This window comes from Cupressus sempervirens, chromosome 1 (genome assembly GCF_028749045.1).
Source record: "Cupressus sempervirens isolate cs-2001-9-10 chromosome 1, ASM2874904v1, whole genome shotgun sequence".
NCBI classification, from domain to species: Eukaryota; Viridiplantae; Streptophyta; class Pinopsida; order Cupressales; family Cupressaceae; genus Cupressus; species Cupressus sempervirens.
The window spans coordinates 330,119,093-330,139,797 of record NC_143118.1 but is presented as its reverse complement, the minus strand read 5'-3'; the positions used below and the strand labels follow the sequence as shown (position 1 = coordinate 330,139,797).

Sequence of the window (20,705 nt, the reverse complement as noted above, 5' to 3'; positions counted from 1 at the left end):
ATTATGAAGATTTAATTTCACTTTAATTTTTTTCACCTTTTTATTTCTACCTTACAAAGCAGAAAACATGAGGATGTTTCAGATTATTCAATTAATTATATTGAATTTGATTTTGATTTTTGTAACTAGAACTTTCTATTTTTTACTGTTGGAAAGGTGATTTTTGAAAATTTTTGAAACAGCAATTTTCTGTTTTGTTAACTAAATTTTTTTCCCCTTTCAGAACTGAAAAATCTTACAGAAAAACCAATTGTCATCTCCTAGAATCGTCTTACTTGATTTGGAAGAGTTAAAAAGAAGAATAATAGTAATTCATGTTTAAAGTTAAACAGTTTAGTGCATTAATTATATTAAGAAAACAATAGTTTATCTTTTAGAATTTGGTAATCCTTAAAACTACCCTATATAGATTATAAAGATGCATTGGAATGTGGGGAAATGTAAAATCATTGTCTTTTCTCCTTTCAAACAGTAATAAATTGCTCTTTCTTCTTATTGTTGTTGGCCTTTCTCGTTGATTCTGCTCCTCCTGCTCACGCATTTCAGTGGTGGTACTGCTGACTCTCATCCAATCCAATCAAAGGCAACTAATACAATTTTTCCAATCTATGGTAATACAAACTCATTTGTTTCAATTTCAGCTTTTGGTTTTGTTATAATACTGGGTAAATTTAATGATTAGTGATGAGCTACAGGAGTTTAAAATTATTAAAAAGTGGGTTGAAATATTGTACAAAGAAATGGAAGTATAGTATATTAATGGTAGATTATTTGCAGGGGTTGCTTGGTATAAACAAGACTTTTGGGATTACCTTGGAGGATATGTCACTCAAGTTTCAGAAAGAATATACAGAGAGGGATTGGCATCTGGTAGTTGCTTACAGGTTACACTCACCCTATACGACTCTTTTCTAATTTGTTATATTTCTTATGCTTTTCAAGTAAATTCTTCCTATCTTACATGCTTTTCTAATTTTTCTCATCACAAATGCTGTCATTAACATGTAAAATGCATTGAACTTATGTTTTTATCAATATAAACTTTGTTGACTTGGGACTTTTACTGATTAAAACAAACAGGTGAAGCGCATTGATCAGACTCGTTGCACAGGCAGCATTGTCAATCTGGTGGTGGTAGGTTTGGTTTGTGCAGAACAAATTGAATTTCTTATAAATTTTAATGCTTACAGTCTATTCTTCCCTACTGTTCTCAATTTGCAATTGCCCGCAAGCATTGACATCATATACGAAAGGTTTGCAGGACTCTTGGCCTTATAAATTTATTTTATAAAATGTATGTTATTGTTGTCAAACAATCCATAACAGTATTACATATTTTTTATATTAAGAATTGAACAATAAATTGAAATATGTTTAAAATAGTCCTGTGAAATAGGAAAATGATAGACTAAAATAGTATCATTCCTACTCAGGCTTGAGTTTTTTCATATATGGCAATAACATGTTTTCTTCCCAAACTTTCAAACGAAAACTATTCTAATTTTAATTTGCTCTAAGTCGGAGGTTCTTTTTTGGACAATCAGAGTGCCTTGCCACTATCCTCAGAAAAACATAACCATTTGGGTGGAAAATAGCAGCCATTCTTTCATGCAGCTTGTATTTTGGTATGTCCAAGGCAACATAGATATTGTTGGAATGCAACTTAGGGAGGTAAATACGCCCATTTTTTTAAAATCTATTATCTTCTCTTTATGTATCTATGCATACACATGCTTGTATATTTTGTGTAGGGTTCACTTTTGATCATAATGAAAGCTATTTAATATGTGACTGTGCAATTCTTATTGCAGGAGAAAGAGGTGAGTTGGAGAGACATGACACATAGAAATGGGTCACCTGTGTGGTGGATAAATAGTGTTTCGGAAAAGAATAATTTTGTTGTTCGTTTAAATGTGAGTGATGGTTTCAGTTATGGATGGACCAGTGCTTCAACTGTCATACCAATTTCTGATGCATATGCTTGGAATGCTGGAGTTGAATACGACTCTGGATTTCAGCTTGGTTAGATTTAAAACCTGACACTAATAGCTACATTCATCTAAGAATTTGTTTGTTATAGGCCTTTTTATAACAGTAAATCTTTCTATAAATAATAGTTCTAACTGATTGTCATGAGTAGATTGAATATAAAATAATGCAGAGAATAATGTCTTCTAGGATTGTTTTTAAGATAGTTTTCATCTTTTTTCAAGTGCTTATATTGCTGTACTATTTTCAGTAGTAAAGATTATATGTTTAAGTGTTACTTTTAAATAGTTGTGAGTAATATCTAGATTTTGAGAAATGGTATTTGTATTTAAAATACAAAAGTCAACCCTAAATTTCTAGATAGAAATTTGTGACGGTGATATGGAACAAATTTGTGAAAAGATAGATTTTATAGATTACATGTTAAAAAACAATGAATCAGTCAATATTAAACATTCAAATACTAGTAGTTCAGGATAATGTGAAATAATTATAATAAAAATTACTTTTATTCAAATTCATGAACTGAAAAGTAAAAAGTTATAAAATGATGATAAAAAACACAATGAAAAATGAAAATCCTCGTGACCAAAAAGGGTAAGGCACTTGGTTTAGTTTACCATGACCATAAAATATTCACTTGAGCTTAGTTTACCATTACTGTAAATAATTCATTGTCTTCATTAGTTTGAAGAAGTAATATAAAAAGTCCGTTACAACTAGAAGTCATATAGAGAAGTTACCGAGACTCAATAATGTGAATATTTAGTCTTAGAAATTGCCTTGTTCTCGCTCCTTAACAATTGGTATTTTCTTAAAAGCTCTGAGTCATCCACATATAGATATATTAGATTGTTAGATTTTACATGACCATGCATGGAAGGACATGATGAGAAACATGCGTTGTCATGTGTAGAGAAAGTTGTTTGCTTGAGAGTTGGGTTGGATGAAAATGTTATAAGAGCACACAATTGCTAACTATAATGATGTGCAATATTTCCAAACGGGTTGCATAGCTACAGTTGGTCCATTATCTTATTTTTGAGAATCTATGACCCTTATCATGTTTTCAGTGAGCACTTTGTATGATCCACATATTGATGATATGTTAATCTTGGCACACATGTTGTGGTAGTTCAAACTTACAAACTATATTGTCTTGTGTGCTCCTGATACATTCAGCCTTGAAGAAACCCTTTGAAATCTAGTGTTTAACCATACAATAGGATAAATGCAAGATAAGTTCAAACTTCAAACATATCATTATTAGAATCTAGTCCACTAATATTATTTTTCATAGCAAGGAACGAACTGGTCATATAATTTTTCTAAACGAATCAACATGACAAGAAGAACTCCTTTATAGCTGTTGCAATAAAAATTAACATTACAAATAACAATCTTTCACAGTTTTTGTTTTTTTTTTACAATCTTTCGTAGTTATTGAGAGTGAGATTAACACCAACGAATTATTTTCACACATATGGTAGTGGGAATGGAATAAATCATCTATATTTTAATTTCAAGACTTGTTTGTTCTGTCCCCAAAAAACCCAATTGCACATTCAGGGAATGCAGCAGAAAGATATGTTAGTTTCAGTCAATGTGACACAATATTTGCCAAAATGGGAGTTGATTCTTTGTTTTAGGATTTGCAAGATTTATTAGTCTCAGCGAGTCTGTTACAATTTTTGACAAATGGGTATTATTTCTCTGTTTTGTAAGGATTTAAATTTTTTAATAGCAGTCAGGTACTTCATTGAATTTTTGTGAGAACGTGCTATTTTTCTGTATTGTAAGCATGTGCAATTGCTTGCAGATCTACCTAAAGATGATGCTGCCAGCCTTAGCTTAGATCCAGCGGTTGCTGTGAATCCAAGCATTTTCTCTTCTGGTATCCATCACAGAGACAAATCCTACAGAATCATAATAGGTAAATCCCTCAAATTCCACATTTCCAGTTTCAATGAAATCAATAATATGTAAGAAGCAGTAAGTTTCATAATGCATTCTAGCCTAAAAGAGGTTGCTTTTCTTCCTGAACGACTTATCACAGAAGAAGGTAATGAAGTTCTCCTGCCATGGTTGCGAGAAAATGAAATTCTATGACAGTGAAATTATTCTCAATTTAAAACAGAATATTTTGAAACAAAAATTTATATGAAGTCTTTAATAAAACTCAAGCTTAAATCCTCACTTGCCAAAAGTTCCAGTTAAAAATGTAAAACTATAGGCTTAGAAGTCTCCCTCGATTACTGCGTTTAGACAAAGAAAGTTTTGAGGAAAATCATGAAACTCTCTGTTCAAATTTTGTTTTCGGAATTTGGTTGTGTTTAAAACAAAAAATTTGTCAATGCTTCGGGTCAAATTTAGTGAACCATATATTTTTCATCTCCTAGAGCTCTTTCTTGTTCTAATGATGGTTCACTGGATAAGACCCAAAACAATGGGTGTGACCCAAACAATCAAATTTCAGAAACAAAAATTGAACATCATGGATTGTAGAAACCTGCCAGAACTCTCTGTTGTTCAGTGCAGAAGCACAATATAAGGGCATGTACTGTTGAGGGAAATTGCAGGTGAAATATAAAACATACTAGAGTGCCATGGATGCCACAGCTTCTCTGTTCTCAGCCCAGTGAAACAGAAAATTTTGTATCAGTGTAAATTTTGTAAGAGATATTTAGAAATACGATTCTAAATACTTCTGAAGCTGAATGTCTGCAAACAAATGCTAATTTTGATTCGACATTAATGATTTTCTCATCTGATTTTACAGAGATCTTCTCAGCAATAATTTATACTTAAGCTTTCGTTTCAATTGATATTTAGAAATAGGATTCCAGATACTTCTGAAGCTGAATGTCTGCAAACAAATGCTTACTTTTGACTCCACATTAATGATTTTCTCATCTCTGATTTGACTTTGTTTTGGTTGTTTGGTAGCTCAGGTCTGTCTGTTGTATTAGTATTAATGATAAGCACTGCAAGTATGGCAGTATTTCTGGGTTACAAAAAGGATCCTCCTGCCAAACCAAAGCTTGAGCAGAGTTGTAAGATCCAGCAAATCCAACTGGGCACTTTTGGAAGCAAGAGGAGCTCTCCTCAGATTTTCAGTTATGAGGAACTTCAACAGGCAACTGATAACTTTGATGCAATGAGAGAATTAGGTGATGGAGGGTTTGCTTCTGTGTATTTGGGGAAGCTCTGCGATGGCCAATTAATGGCAGTGAAAAAACTTTTCCATGACAACTACAAAAGGGTGGAGCAGTTCTCCAATGAAATAGAGATTCTTTCTTCATTAAACCATCCCAACCTTGTGCTCTTAATTGGTTATTGCCAGGCTCGCAGCGAATTACTTCTGGTTTATGAATATGTCTCAAATGGAACCTTAGCAGATCATCTGCACAGAGAAGCCAAAGGAAAAGGCTTGAATTGGGAAACCCGTTTAAACATAGCCCTAGAAACTGCCCAAGCCTTGGAATATCTTCATTTCAGCACAAAGCCCCCAATTCTTCACAGAGACATCAAGTCTTCAAACATTCTTCTAGACCACAATTTCAGAGCCAAGGTGGCAGATTTTGGGCTTTCTAGGCTGGTGCCACCAGAAGCCTCCCACATTTCTACAGGCCCTCAGGGTACCCCTGGTTATGTTGACCCTGATTATCACCGTTGCTATCGGCTTACTAAAAAAAGTGATGTGTACAGTTTTGGGGTGGTTCTAGCAGAGCTGATTTCTGCCAAAAAGGCCCTGGATTTAACAAGGGATAAGAAAGAAATTGAGCTTGCTCATTTGGTTGTGTCCAAGATTCAAAGTGGGGCTCTGTATGAGCTTGTGGATCCAAAATTGGAGATTAATGTGAAGCCCCAGGTTAGAGACATGGTGTGGAGGATGGCTGAATTGGCTTTCAGATGCCTTGCTGTTGAAAAGGATGACAGGCCTAATATGATGGAAGTGACTGATCAGCTTCGGGATATTAAACGGTTGGGTTATGATGGGTTCACTCGAGAGAATCTCAGTTCGTATAATTCCTTTAATGATGTCCCTCAGACTAAGAAATTGCAAAGTTGCATGGATACGGATATGGATACAAATACAGATATGGTATTGGGTACAGATATGGCCATTTTTTAAGACCCCCAATATGGATACGGCTGGACACGACATTACTAAATAACATGTATACATATATTTAACATAGTTTTCTAAGTTATTGTAGGAGATTTTCATTACTTCAAAAGTAATATTGACACATAAATGCTACACAAATATTTGTAAGTTAATTCAACGCTTTACAATATGTAAACATAGTAGAGTTGCATTAGAAGATAACCCAAAAATGGGTTGCTGAAATAGAATAACATTTTATTTGTCTTTCTCATCCGGTGGAGGTTTTGTTTATACTAATTTTTTTTAATTGCTTTAATATAGTTTTTTTTACATTAAAGGGAAGATATACATCAAATTAAAAAAAAAAAAACAAATCCCATAGTATTTGGTATGGTTCAAAAGTCAAGTTTATTAGACAGACATCGGTACAATATTCGATGTGTATCCGGGCAGTATTGGATACATTTCCAAATTGGATATGGGGATACGTGTGCCCAAGGAGGGACAGAGGAGTTTCCAACAACTCTGAGAAATTCGTCACCCATATGCACACTGGTTCATCCACTTCTGTTCAGGAAAAGTAGAGGGGCAGAAGCACTTCATCAGAAAGCAGTGAATGAAAGGGTATGTGACATTGTATCTAAGGCCTTAACGATGTAGCCATTTTTATTCCCCACAATGTAAAATTTGGATTTACATCCCAAATTTTATTCTCCATTTTGACATAAGTGTAGGCCCATTACGACTATTGTAGAAATTTCAGAACATTGTAACGTTGATCTTCCTATATACTGCACAGATATTGCCCCTTGTACGGGCTTTTAAACAACTGCAAAGGTTTGATTGTAATTTGTGCAGCATTTATATCTATAGGTGGATTTGAAAATTCTAAGATCTTTCAACCAAATAAGCCATGCACAAAGCCAAAATTCACCAAATGAATAAATTTAAAGCAACATCTTATCTACAGGCATAAGGAATTCATTTTATCAAATCCAATGGCTTTTCTAAAGCACTGGAATTCAAGACATTCATCTACTAACAATTTTTAGTGCTCAGTTTGTACCAATCTAAAGCTCCATTAATATCAGCACCCCTGATGAAGTTGATCACTGTTAAAGGGACTGATGGTGATGAAAATCATTGCTTCCAGCAGCAGACTTAGAATGGATTGCAATGTGATTAGTATTGCAGAAGGTAGGTGCAGACAAATGCTTCTATGAAGTTCCGGGTATAGCAGATACCCTAAACCCTTTTGTAGGCTTAATACTTTAACCATGACTCTCCTAACATAAATTCGCTGTCCTCGTAACTTCTGTGAACACCAATGACTGTCTGGCGCTATGTCCAGACAGCTTATACAGGGGTATCGTCATGTGGCATGGTGAGGATTTGTGGAGAACTCAATATTGTATGAAGCGAAAAAAGAAAATGGCCAATCTATCCACCCTCTTTATAAAAACCTGGGCCATTCCAAAAAGCTGTGATTTATCTAGATCATTCATGATGGGCGGCCAGGTATAATTCCCAACGTTCAAAGCATATTTACTAATTATCACCATGGTATTGTGACTAGGAATAATAACTAGCGCTTGCACCGAGTACAGGGGCAAGGGTATAGTCAATAGTTGCATGAGATCACCCATATTAGAAATGTGTCAGCAAGCTACCATGGGCAATGAATTATATGGTGATATATTTTGTAACATTCTGTGACATGGTTGATTACAACTTGGAAAGCATTTCATCCTATTTTCCTTGTTTGAGCTTAATTGATGCAACAAAAGCTGAAATTTTTCTCTTCCCTTGATTGAGATCAAACAAATGAACGAAATGCTTAGGATTAGAATTTTGTAGTTGTATATTTCAATCCAATATTTATTATTTTCCTCTATTTGTGACTGGGACAACCACATAAAGAGAATAAATATTTTTGAAACATACAAACATAGCAAATCTTTTTGATGCATGCAGACACAGAAAATTTCATCGAGTTAGCTATGAGATTACATGTGTGTGGCCCTTGAATAATTGAATACAAGTACCTATCTATATACAAGGAATGAAAAAACATAAGCGACTATAGCTTGTAAGGTCTAAAGAGTTGCCACTAAGATCTTTCATACGAAAAAGCATCCAAGATTATTGAATCTCAGATCTCTTTTATTGCAATCGGTGCAGGCGGCTTACATCAAATTACTATTCATAGTCAATGATTACAATCAACAGCTTTCCATACCATCATTTATGTATTCTCCACCATTGCAACCCGCCCCAGGCATCTGCTGTAAACATCGAGTTCAACTTCTTGTATTCAATTAGAACAGGGGTTTGAAATGTACGAGAGAACATGTTTGTATTATGTTAACAATGTTATCTTAACATGGATGCTTGGGATTGTCATTGTGAATGTTGTTGTTGCTTGTTATCTTATCTTTCTCCGCCAAGTGAAAGAAGATTTAGAAAAAGTTCACGAAACATCCTCCACTTATTTGATGCAAAAGATATGGAAACATATTAGAGAGCGAGATATGAAAGTCTATTGAATATGTACATTCCAACAGTGTAGGATATGCTTTTCGAACTGAGATTTCTCAAATTGCTTAGTCAGCATTACAAAACATGCACTTGATAAAGCATGGAGAATAATGAACAAAACCTCTTTAGATACTCATAGAATCATCTGTACATAAACAGAATGAATAGAGCAGCAGAATCTAACCCTAAGAAAACGACTTGTCATCAATTTTTCATCTCTGCCCTACCCTGCCATGAAGCAATACTTAGAAAGAAACACACTTATTATAAAAAGGCCTCAACTTAGTGACGTAAATTCATACTGTCAATATTCTTATAACTTGTGCAACTCATTTTTCTCACTACTACTAAAGAGTTCCTTGAAAGTCCTAAAAATTTGAACCAAAATGGAATTCACATGCTAATAAAAATGGTTTTAGATAGAAAATATGAAGTCATAGAGTTATACAGTTGTACATGGCATCTCTATTCAGTTTATATCGCTTCAAAACTCAAAATCTTATAATCCTATGAAGTTGGAGTTACATACATCCCTATTCAAAATGTTTTTTCTTACCTTTTAGTTGAGATCAGAAGAAGCTAAGGCAATAAACAGAAATGGGCCGTTCACCACAGTTACGTAGCGGTGATGTCCATGCCCTGTTTGAGAAATCCACTTGCAAATGTGATTAATCAACGCTGTGCATATCCTGCATTCATAGCATTTCATAAAATTACATTTCTTTGAGTCATTTTTGTCAAACAATTGGCGTATCTTGTCGATGTCAGCTTCCTTCCTGGGGTTCCGTTGAAATTATAGGAGGAAAAATTTAAAAGCTCATGGCTTATGGATAGTGAAACTGCCAAACTATACCTGAATTACAAACGACATATATGATAAATTAACGTTGAAATTTATATTTTATTGAAATGCGTATGATGTATACACTATGACGAGCAACAGCATAGCAAACAATCTGATAGATTAGACACAGATTGACCACTAATCTGGATAAACATGACGAGTGCCTCAAAAGGGCATCTAATAACTAATGCTTACATCCACTAATTCCATTATCATAATCTCCATGCTTTCGTCTAAAATACTAACATGTGTATTGTGGACAAGAAAACTACTGAAGCTGACCACCTACCAATCCTTTAATTTCGAACACAGATTTCCATCTAGTGACAATTCATCCATGGTTTGCAACTCACCCATCTAACAAGTAAACTTGTGTACAGCTGAGCTCCATCCAATTTTACCGTGTTCCATAGCATCATTAGAATTAACCTTGACATCTCTCACATAAATTTCTTATTCACTTGTTTTTTTCAAAAAGAAGTCTTGTCACATGCTAACAACGCCAAATGGACGACGACTTTGACCAGGGGTGGAGGAATATTCCAAAATCGTTAGCTATGATGTTTTGGCTTCACAACAGCCAATTGCATTAGATTAAAAACTTTCAAAACTTTCTTTGAAATCCATTTCAAAAATTACCTAGTTTAATTTATTGCACATGAGATAATAGCTCTTTGAGGTATTTTCTTAAACAGATGATGTACCCTTTCCTGCTTCTACATTTCCATACCTTGCTCCTAAACTCCCATTTGGGCATATGCATGAAGGATGCTGGCAAAGGTTGCCGAATTGCATTAGAAGCTCTCTTGGCTTCGTGGTCGGTGTGGAGCTTCTTCGAATGACAACATAGCATTTCGAGGAATTGCCTCTCAGGCTACTTGAGTTTGAGCCAGGTAACGCATTTATTTATTGCATTCATTTTTTAGAGGCTTTAGGCTCAATGAGGACTGTAAATTGATTTGTTTGGAACTGACAAAAAAAGAAAGGTTGCTAATATCGATACTAGTTCGATCATCTTCATTTTGTCAAACAGAACAGTCGAGATTGAAAAGAAAGCAGAAGAAGCGAAAAGAATATTAGATATGGAAGGAACTGAAGCTCTTCGAGCAATTTTGTCAAACAGTTCACTGGCATTGTCTGAGCTACTGTCTTGCAATGGAACCATCAGACATTTTCATCATATTTTGCTCCAAGTACAAGAGCCACGCCGTAATCATCTACTATCCCTTTTACTGGGAAGGCATAAGAGTTTGAATTGCTAGACTCGCAGATCGATGATTAGCCCCCACAAATTAAGATGGATGCCATATGGCGGACAATCGTAGCCTACAAAAGCTTCATTATCTCCAAGGAAGAAGAATTAAAAAAATGCAAGGTTTCGTAATTTGGAGCCTTTGAATCGATGTGCCAACAAGCATGGCATGAAGAAGAGATGGTAGGTTTACAGGAACCCCGCAGTCCGTCTCATTGGCCAAGGGATTGGATCTGAAGGATTTGGGGTGTAAAATTCAAGACTGTGCACACCATTTCCTCCAACAATTATAACCCTTCCATCGGGAAGAATTTGATTTCTTGCATAACAAAGTCCTTTCAACTCTTCATCCTCCAACATATTCCAGTCACAGAGCTCCTCTGACGAACATGACACAGACTTAGAGAGATCAAATTTCCACAATCTATTGCATAAATATATTGATATGTTTTTCGATTCGATTGTGTAAAGATTTTTACCATCAACGTTTCGAATCACACTACGTAATCTATCATGATGAAAGAGAGCAAGAGATGCCAAGCAAAGTAATTCGGAACATTGATGGTAAAAATCTTTACACAATCGAATCCAGAAACATACCAATATATTTATGACACAGACTTCCTGATCGTACGAATTCCTTACAAGAAATATTACAGACAACAGTTGTCGGTAGTGGTCGGAGGCGGGAGACGGAGATCGCCAAATTGGTTTCCGTCCAGTAGCGTGAGACAAAACCGGCGACCCCTGCCCCCTTGAAAAAACCGATCGGCTAATTAGCCGATAGGCTATCAAATGAAAAAATTTGCCTAGAGAGCGTGATGTCTCATTCTAGTTTTTAAGTTTTGAGGCGTCAGCAAAATACTAGACAATAACTTTCTAACCAGGGACAAAGAGATATGGTAGAAGGGGACGGACGCGTTTCTTTCTTTCATGTGATCCAATCTGATTTTAATTGAAGATAAGCTAATTTGAGAAAGGATTTTTGGCTGTGATCCAATCTGATTTTAATTGAAGATAAGCTAATAATTAGAAATTTTCATGGTTTCCATGCTCTTTATTGCTTCAGGTTTGACAAAATCATATGGAGGATTTGCATCAATAATTGCCTCCCAATAAGTCATTTGATTGATATAGTAGAGGCATCACACATTATCAAACCACAATTGAGGAGATGTCCAATAATTACTTGAGCATCATGCGCTTATATGACTGGCTTTCCATGATTGTTCTGTTGAGGTAAGAATAACATAGCTCATCCCTTCAACCACATATATTTGGATTCAACTATCTATAAATCTTTGTTTTAAGGACTTTGGAAATCTAATAAGTTTAAAAGTTGCTTGAGTAAATTAATCTTGAACACTTTAATATACAGGGATATGATGCATCTGTGTTGTTTTATTTGATGGAGGAGGGCTTTCTTTAGAAATAATTGACTGCAAATCTCAATTCACTCAAGGGATTCCACATCATTGATGAAATTAAATGAAGACTGGCATTGGGTTAAAGGTCTGCAACTGTCGTACATTAGATTCTTGTATCCTTTCACACATTGCTGGTTTATCATGTATCCTTTCACACATTGTTGGTTTCTCATCTTCTACACCTCAATACCACAATGAAGTAGTCTCTCTATCATTCAACTAAATATTCATAGTAACCCCATGTCCCCATGTGGGGATTATTTTGCTTAAGAGGAAATGATACTTTGGAATCTTTTCCTATTATGGTCTTCATTGCAATTTTTCCTTCTTTTTAGGTGCCTAAATTTTCTCTTCCAAACTTAGTTTGCAACAAATATTGATTTTAAAAATTTATTTAAAATAAGTTGCTTAAAAATAAGCAAAAATTTACCTACCCTAACACCATGTTCCCATGCGGTTGCTTAACTCTATTTTTTGCTTTAATTTAAGCAAAGGGAGTATTCCCATAGAGAATTAGAATTGTGGAAAAGGGATAATATTGAATCTTTTCCTACTTTTATGGAGTGGCTATTATTTAGGGAATGAAAATAAGCTATTAAGGAAAAGGGGGCTATCACTATAAATTTACTTCCCTCTCTTTTTTTTGTTTCTAAATTTTATTTTATTTTTTAATCACTAAATTTTCTCTCTAATTTTTATATTAAAAAATAATATTTAAATAATTAGCAACAATAGTAGCAACTACATAGGGCTATAAGCACCCCAAAAATACTCCTTAAAATATTATGCAATGGCTGCTAGACTTATTTAGCCAAATAGTTGTGAGGCCTTGTTGTAAGAGTTCAAATTTAGAAGTCATGGAGCTTACTCTGCTACAAATTGTGAAGAACATTATCTCATATTTTAATAATATCAATTTGTTGAAAACTTATATTAATAATTAAAAATCATATGAAAATCTGATAGCATTGATTGTTGAATTTATTATTAGGGAAAATACTATTTATATCTTTCAAACATTTTTCTATGTTTTGAAGTACAATAAAGAAGAGAAATACTAAACATTAGATGAGATAAAAAATTAGTAAAGCCAATCCACAACTCTTCCAAGGAAGGAAATCTTAGTAGATACTCGACATCAGTCATCTTTATTAATAATGGTAGTTAGGGTAGCTCATGTATTCACAATGACAATCTATTATCATTGTCATATCATAGGATAAGATTAGGACATCGAATTAAACACAAGTCAATTAATATATTTAATTATAAATCAAAGTAATATGGGAAAATAAGATTATTTGAGTGACTATCCCATTAACAATTCTCAACTATTGGATGGTAAATATATTCGCAATGCCTTATCTCCCTATAATGTATGTCAGAGAGCAATTCTCAAAGTGCCATTTTTTTATTGAGAAAATGCAAGACTACAAATAGATTCAAAAGAGGATAGCAAGAGGCCAAAAAGGGAAGCTATGAACAATAGCATTTGGCAACAACAATATTGTCATGCTATCCACAACCATCTAGAAAACACAATATACACCAATTACTCGAAACTTTATCCCATACAATTAGGTTTTGTTGTTATGTAGAGGTTACTTTGTAGTAATTAATTAAGGCATGCCACAATTTTAAACTTTAAGATTTGCTAAAGTTGCTTGGAACAAAAGGCATCATGTTTATAAATCTACAAAAGGTAGAATTTGATTTAGTCAAGTTGATTGATGGTCTTCACATTGTCATTTGAACCCTACAATACTTGTGAGCCCAAAAAATAACCTAAAAGATTGAGACCTAAAACAACTTCTTTCCACCGTAAGGCATGACTGAAAATAGTTGGAATACAACTAAAACATCATTTCATTTCCTCTTTGTTTAACTACAATCCAATAAAATATGTTTCAGACTCTCATCCTAATGATAAAAAGGGCATTTTTTTTGGTTGAATCCTCATACATCTCAACTTGTCACTAACTAGTAGCTTGAAATGTAAAATTTTCCAAGCCAAAACATTCATTACTTTTTAATTTATGGCATACAACTAAGTCGCTATGGTTAAATAAATTTAATTTCTCTAAAAAAAAATTCTATGAAACTTCTCAAACTTCATAGTGTATATAGTTAATTGGGGTACTCTGTTTCAAAAGGTTTCATTAAATGGAAATCAAAGAGTATAATCTTGCATTTTTGGTGTTGTACACTTAAAAAGTTCTTTAAAAGAGATATTTTTTTTTACCTTTACTATTATTTCTTACAATAAAAAAAATCTACAGTCTAAATTGTATAATATTTTAAAAATAAATAAATGAAAATTTAAGAATTTAATCTATATGATCTACATTTCTTGTGTTGTAAATTTTTTTTAAAAATATTAAAAAGAGAGATATTTTTAGACCCTTGGTATTATTTCTTATAATGAAAAAATCTATAATGTTTTATTTACAAAATATATATTTGAACAATAATTTCTAATATTTAGTATCAATTTTGCTGGTAGTAAAATTACTTTTCTGGCACAATAAATAACTAAAGCAAAATTCTTATATTTATACATTCTCTTTTAGCTACTAACATAATATATTTTTTGGTAGGGAGTGGGCAGCCAATGTGGCAAGCCACATATAATATATATATTTTTAAAATAACATTGGCTCAAAGGCTTGTGGAGGAAAGAACCAGTAATAAACCTCTAATAGTTACCTAATACAATAGAAAGAAGATAAGCGAGTCAAAGAGGAAGGAAAAAGTTTGTATGACTAACACATAGTGAGGAAAAAAACCCTTATAAATATGGGTATGTAATGATAAGCAACTCAATAACTTGCATCAAAACCAAAAATATGAAATTATGCACAAAGATGTAAATAATATATCTTGTTAGAAAAGTATTTAGACATTAATGTCTTTGACATAATATATGCACTGTTGTCTCCACACAAAAATGGATGGGAGTCAAAGATGTAAGAATAGTCTGCAACCATAAGATAATACACTAGCACTTGTACCTAATAGGTCCAAGGATTAGCTTATTGTAAAATATTCTATTCATGTTTATAATATGCTCTTACATACCTAGGCAACAATCACCAAGGTAAGGGGGTTTGTGCACCATTATTAATGAGACATCTTTTCTCCCACGACAAGTGTAGAGAGATTGATCTAAGATATGTATGAAGAATTTCCTCTCCAAGTCTGGCGTGCAATCATGGAATAAACTTTTTACAATGGGATAAAGACTAAAACAAAAGAAAAACTCACAAAGACTCAGAAAGACACATAGCTCTAAAGACTTAAGCGGTTTTAACCTCCTTTCACTTTGTTCACAATATTTTTAGAAATTAATGTGTCTTGGATTGTATAAAGGACAAAAGAGTATAGGTAAAATAAATTATCACTTCAAATTTGACATTAAATTTTACATTAGAATTCTTAGTAGTGTATCATTTTGTTGGATCTAGATTAGTTTTATAAAAAATGTGATAGATATAATGTCTTCAAGAATTCCCAATAAAAATAAAAGAGAATACAATATATTCTTTTTATGAACAATATCATGCAAACAAAATCTAAAATAATAAAAATACATCCAACAATCAGGACAAAATGCGTTGTTAGTTAAGTTGGACTTTGATAAAGCTTATGACAGAATGCAGTGGAACTTTATTATAAGGATGTTGTAGTTGTTGGGGTTTGGGCCCAATATTTGTAGGCATGTTAAGATGTTATTTATAGATGCTAATGCTCAATTAAGGGTCAATAACTCGCTGTCTAATCCATTTCCTTTACAACGCTCTATAAGGCAAGGTTGTCCATTGTCTTTGTTCTTGTATATTTTAGCTGTCGATACTTTTGGATATCTTTTGCATAAATATAACCAAATGGGTCTTATTAAGGGCATATCTATTCCCAATAATTCAATGGTAATCAATTCTCATTTTTCTAATGATAGCTTGTTGTTTATTCAGAACTCTGAAATTGAAATTGAACATGTGATGGAGGTTTGGACTTGTATTGTTCTATGTCAAGCTCTCAACTTGCACAACACAAAACAAAGTTCTTGATGATTTAGTCTGATCATGTACCTCCTTGGATTCCTAATCAATGGAAGATTATTAAACATGGACAAATTACCCATTATCTCGGTATTCCCTTTGGTTTGGGGGTCACTCTTCGTGACATGTGGAATTGGTTCCTTACTAGATTGAAGAATAAACTTTTTAATTGGGGCAACAAATATCTTTCCTTAGTTGGGAAAATACAAGTGATTAATCAAATTTTTTTAGCATCACACATGTATTATTCTTCTTGCTAGATGTCATCTACCAAATGTTATGACAATCTTACTAAGCTTATCCGCTAATTCTTGTGGGCTAAGTGGGATGGCAAGACAGGGTTTAGGGCTACCTCATGGCTTTACTATATTCAACCTAAACATAAAGGAGGATTGGGACTACTAGATCCTAAGATGCAAGGGGTTTGTTTATCTGCCAAATGGATAGTTAGAGTTGTTTCAAGTGATGAACCATGGAAGAGCCTGGTATGTAACAAAATTGCTCTTGCTGATATGAATAGGAGGTGGCATTCTATGGGCTGGTTGGATAAAATTCTACTTGCTCCTTTTTTCCGTATCAGAAGTTCTCCGCCTTTGCAATCCATTTGGTGGGCTTGGCAGTTAGTTTGCAGTTCTTTGGAATGGAGAAAAAGCTCCTCACAACATGGTTTTAGCTTTGCCAGTTCTTCAATTTGGTGGAATAGGCTTGTTCAATACCATGGACAACCCTTAGTTGTATGTTTCCCTAAACAAGCTTGATATCTTTTCAGCAAAGGTATTAAACATTTTAGTGACATTTGGGACTTTAATACTCTTGACTGGGCTGCTTGGATAGATATCAAGGTCTGCTTCGGTCTACTTAACAGGATTGAAGGATTTTTAATTTTCATCAAGTTGTTAGTGCCTTAGGATCTCCTAATGAAGATGTGTACTCCCTTGTAATGTAATGTTCTCAAGGATTGGTGGTGGCTGGAGAATTTTTTTGTTTTCTAGCTTCCCCTTAAAAAAATCTACCTTCAAATTCTCCTAGCCTTAAAATTGAATCCTTGACTTAACAATAAGTGGAACTATAGGTTTTCAGAGAGGACATAGATCAACTTGACTTTGCAAATTTGGAAATCCAAAGCGGAGACAAATGCATAGATTTTGTCGTGGAAATTTCTACACCAGAAATTACCAGTTGGTGATAGATTAAGATTCTTGTCTGTGAAAGCCAATTCTTGCCCATTTTGCCATCAATCTGAAAATTTAAAACATATCTTTTGGAGCTGTCCTAGAGTAAGAAAGAAATGGAATGTTATATTTCAGCATTTTCCTACTATATTTTATCATACTTTGAGAAGGAAGGAGGCAATCTTTGGGATTGGCTTTCATAAGAACATAGTTTCAAATTCTATGTGGCAATGCATTTTGTTACATACATGGAAAAGTAGATGTGGAGCTCTTTTTACTAATCATTGTTTGCATTAGGAAATAGATATTCTAGTGTTTTACTCAGACATGTTGTTTGAACTAGTTTATCTATGTTCGTAGCTGAAGATTAAGCATAAAGATGGAGCAAGATATCAGAGACAGTTGGATGAGATCAAGTATCAGTTTTTGCAGCTACAAGGAGGTGAAATAAAATGCTCCATGCAGCTTCAACAACTTCTTCGCTTTAGAGTCTAATTGTTGCTATTTATGTGACAACTTGTCAGCGTCTAGTTCTTAGGCCCTTCGGCTGATTATTTGTTTCAGTAGGTCAATTATTTTAAAGCCTTATAGCTAGTTAAAGTTTTGTTGGCTCAGCACTTTTAGTATATTCTAGATATTATTAACTATAACCATTTATTTGTATTTTTATCAGCTTTCTTCAATAACAAAAAAATAAATAAAATAATAACTTAATCATACAACGTTTGAAAAGTTTTGATAAATTATATTGTAGAGAAATTATTGTTTATATATAGATTATAAACAACCTTTTATTATTTTCAAATATTTTCACAAATAATTATTTAAATATAAATATTCTTAAATAACTTATTTATACGAGATTAGTTCTTCTAATTAAACATTCATAATATATAACTAATTTATTTAGAACACAACTTGTTAAAAATCTTGCAAATAGAAAGAATAAATAATTAAATAAAATATTATATTTCACAGTTACATTGAATTTGCAACCCGCCATGGAACTTCTGTGTTGGACTGCTTGTCTGGCTTCTGTCTCATATAACGGGTCGATAAATAACTTGCCAATGAAAGGAAGGAATTCATCAAGACAGAAAATTGATAGAACAACAATAGTAGAGGAGGAGATCAAAGGTTGATCCATCTAACCCAAATTGATGAACAACGATCAATAGTGGGATGTTCACCAAATATTCAGCAAAGTTATGTAGCAATTTTGTGCAGGAGAAAGAACAACACAGGTATATTATATTGATTTGGGAGGACACTGAAGTTATAATAATTTTGTGAAGAATTAGGTGTGATTGGTTCGACAGTTGAATTTTGTAGTTGGTGCAGAAGAAATTGGTGGAGGAGAAAGCCATTTGATTGCAAGATGGAGAATCGTAGTGAATTGGGTCAAGGTAGAAGGCAGTAAAATGAGTGGGGGGTTGAAGGAAGGTGCAGTGCCAAGGGGAGTATTGAAGGATGTTTGGAGATGGGCACGAAAGCGTGGAGCCCAGACAGGACAGGAAGCGCGTGATTTTCTTCTGTAGGCTTTGCTCCACTCACTGTTACAGGCAAGAAGTCCTTTATTTGGCTAAAGTGTTTGAACATGCATTTCAAGATTGTCTGTCAAATAAATAATTATGTATATTCAATGGACATCATCGTTGCTGAAACTTTATTCATTTAGTAAGTGGTTATATTTCATTTTGTCCCATTTTTTCATTGATATATTTGTTATCCTAAAATGATGCAGATCATTTTCAATTCTTAAAATATCGGAGTTTAATCTATTGTACTAATTTTTTTGGTCAATTCATATTTGGTAGTTTAATCTTATATTCTAATATATTTTCTCAACTGTTTATGACAGACTATTAAACTTATAAAAACTTAAATCTGTTTGCAGCTGCTAGTCTATGGTAAAATTTCTCACAAATTTACCGATTGCCAAAGTTCATTACACCCTTTAACCTTGGACATTGGACATTGGAAAATATTGCATAAATGTCAACTATTTTGAGATAAGTTTTCTCTCTCTCGGGCATAATTGTACATTTATGAATGAAGGATAATATTCCAGTGAGTTTCAAAATATGGAATAAGAGGTTATGTAGGTCCTATTAAAAGGGTAGGATAAGATAAGATAAATTTATTAATGTCCAACGGGAGACCAACAAGGGTCTATGAGACTGAAAACTTATTAAACACGAAGCAAAGAACCAATAGATCACCAAATAGTGGTCAAGAAAGAAAACAAAAGAGAAAAGAAAACTGGATACAAGACGTAGACTAAGGGTTCTTCCTAGGCTATAAGAAGTCCATCACTGCAGGATACAGGGCCAGATGAGGGAGAGCATGTAGCTGTCTTTGAAATCTGCTGGTGGGCTGACACTGATGAAGATGAAGATGAAGATAATCCCTATGGGGTCACATGGATCTGGAGTGAATAGTGGTGGAGGTATACAAGGTTCACTTCACACCTCACCCAAAGGGCAGGGGTGAGAAGAAGTTTGTAATGAGTTGCTTTGCAACTTGCTTGAGGGGGAGTAGAAGCTATAGGGTGTGATCACGAAGCCGCATCACCTCCTAGAGATAAAGCACCAAACATCTCTAATCTATGTAGCTGAAGAAGGAGGTCGATGAGATGCACTCTTTGAATAAACAATAGAATCTCCCTCTGATCTCGTAATAAATAGGGCAATGGAAAATGAAGTGTAACTTAGTCTTAGTCATGACCAATGTGCATAGCCTACAAATACGGTCATCTCTATCAATGTGGTGGTTTGTTTGGGCCCATAGACAGTGAGAACCAACCCTGAAAGATCCTAACATGAATCAAAGAACATGGCATCAACTTTGAGATAAATATCTAGGTCAAGAAATGATCCCATATACTACATGTCCAAGAAGTGCTTAGTATAGAAAGCCATCGTTAGACTTAACCCCCTAGGTGGGTTAGTCCAAGTTGTAATGAGGTACTGTCTGTAGATGTCAAGTTTGACCTGCTCGTTCAACTCCTGTCTGGAAGGGAGAAGATGAGTAGGAGTGTCTAACGAGAACTGAAAGGGGGGTAGGCAATCAATGTCTATCCTGATGGAGCTCAGAAGAGATGTGGCCTAGGTGTACCAGTAGCGAGCTCTCACAAAGGTGTCAAATTTGACAAGCACAATTAAGGAGTAGTATGCAAGGTAAGAATATATTTCCCAACCCTCTGTGGAGTCTGCAAAGCAAAGAAGATGGCGGAGAAACCATATTAACTCAAAAATAGCACCCAACCTAAAGGGATGAGCTTTGAATTTAGCTAGAATGATATTGTGGGAGAT

At 34.1% G+C, this 20,705-nt stretch overlaps 1 protein-coding gene and 1 long non-coding RNA gene across 2 annotated transcripts; one reads left to right on the top strand and one right to left on the bottom strand.

Annotated features, from left to right (window-relative positions):
- Window positions 1–457: 457 nt before the first annotated feature.
- On the top strand, window positions 458–6,296 carry LOC149577510 (LEAF RUST 10 DISEASE-RESISTANCE LOCUS RECEPTOR-LIKE PROTEIN KINASE-like 1.4). Its single transcript, XM_089788084.1, has 7 exons — window positions 458–611; window positions 778–884; window positions 1,081–1,253; window positions 1,545–1,671; window positions 1,812–2,022; window positions 3,809–3,922; window positions 4,941–6,296. The coding sequence occupies exons 4-7, from the start codon at window positions 1,609–1,611 to the stop codon at window positions 6,122–6,124; spliced, it is 1,572 nt and encodes a 523-aa protein (XP_089644210.1). The 5' UTR covers window positions 458–611; window positions 778–884; window positions 1,081–1,253; window positions 1,545–1,608; the 3' UTR covers window positions 6,125–6,296.
- Window positions 6,297–8,218: 1,922 nt separating this feature from the next.
- Window positions 8,219–11,722, bottom strand: LOC149577509 (uncharacterized). The gene is made up of 2 exons (XR_016352931.1): window positions 9,836–11,722; window positions 8,219–9,491 (listed from the first exon to the last, which is right to left on the bottom strand). It is a non-coding gene; the product is annotated as an uncharacterized LOC149577509 (long non-coding RNA).
- Window positions 11,723–20,705: the final 8,983 nt, after the last annotated feature.

What these genes read in the sequence shown, in the direction of transcription:
- LOC149577510 (XM_089788084.1), top strand. Translation starts at nt 1,609, where the DNA reads ATGCAGCTTGTATTTTGGTATGTCCAAGGCAACATAGATATTGTTGGA. An exon ending in TTGGAATGCAACTTAGGGAG is followed by an intron (nt 1,672 to 1,811) that starts GTAAATACGCCC and finishes TTCTTATTGCAG; the next exon opens with GAGAAAGAGGTGAGTTGGAG. An exon ending in CGACTCTGGATTTCAGCTTG is followed by an intron (nt 2,023 to 3,808) that starts GTTAGATTTAAA and finishes AATTGCTTGCAG; the next exon opens with ATCTACCTAAAGATGATGCT.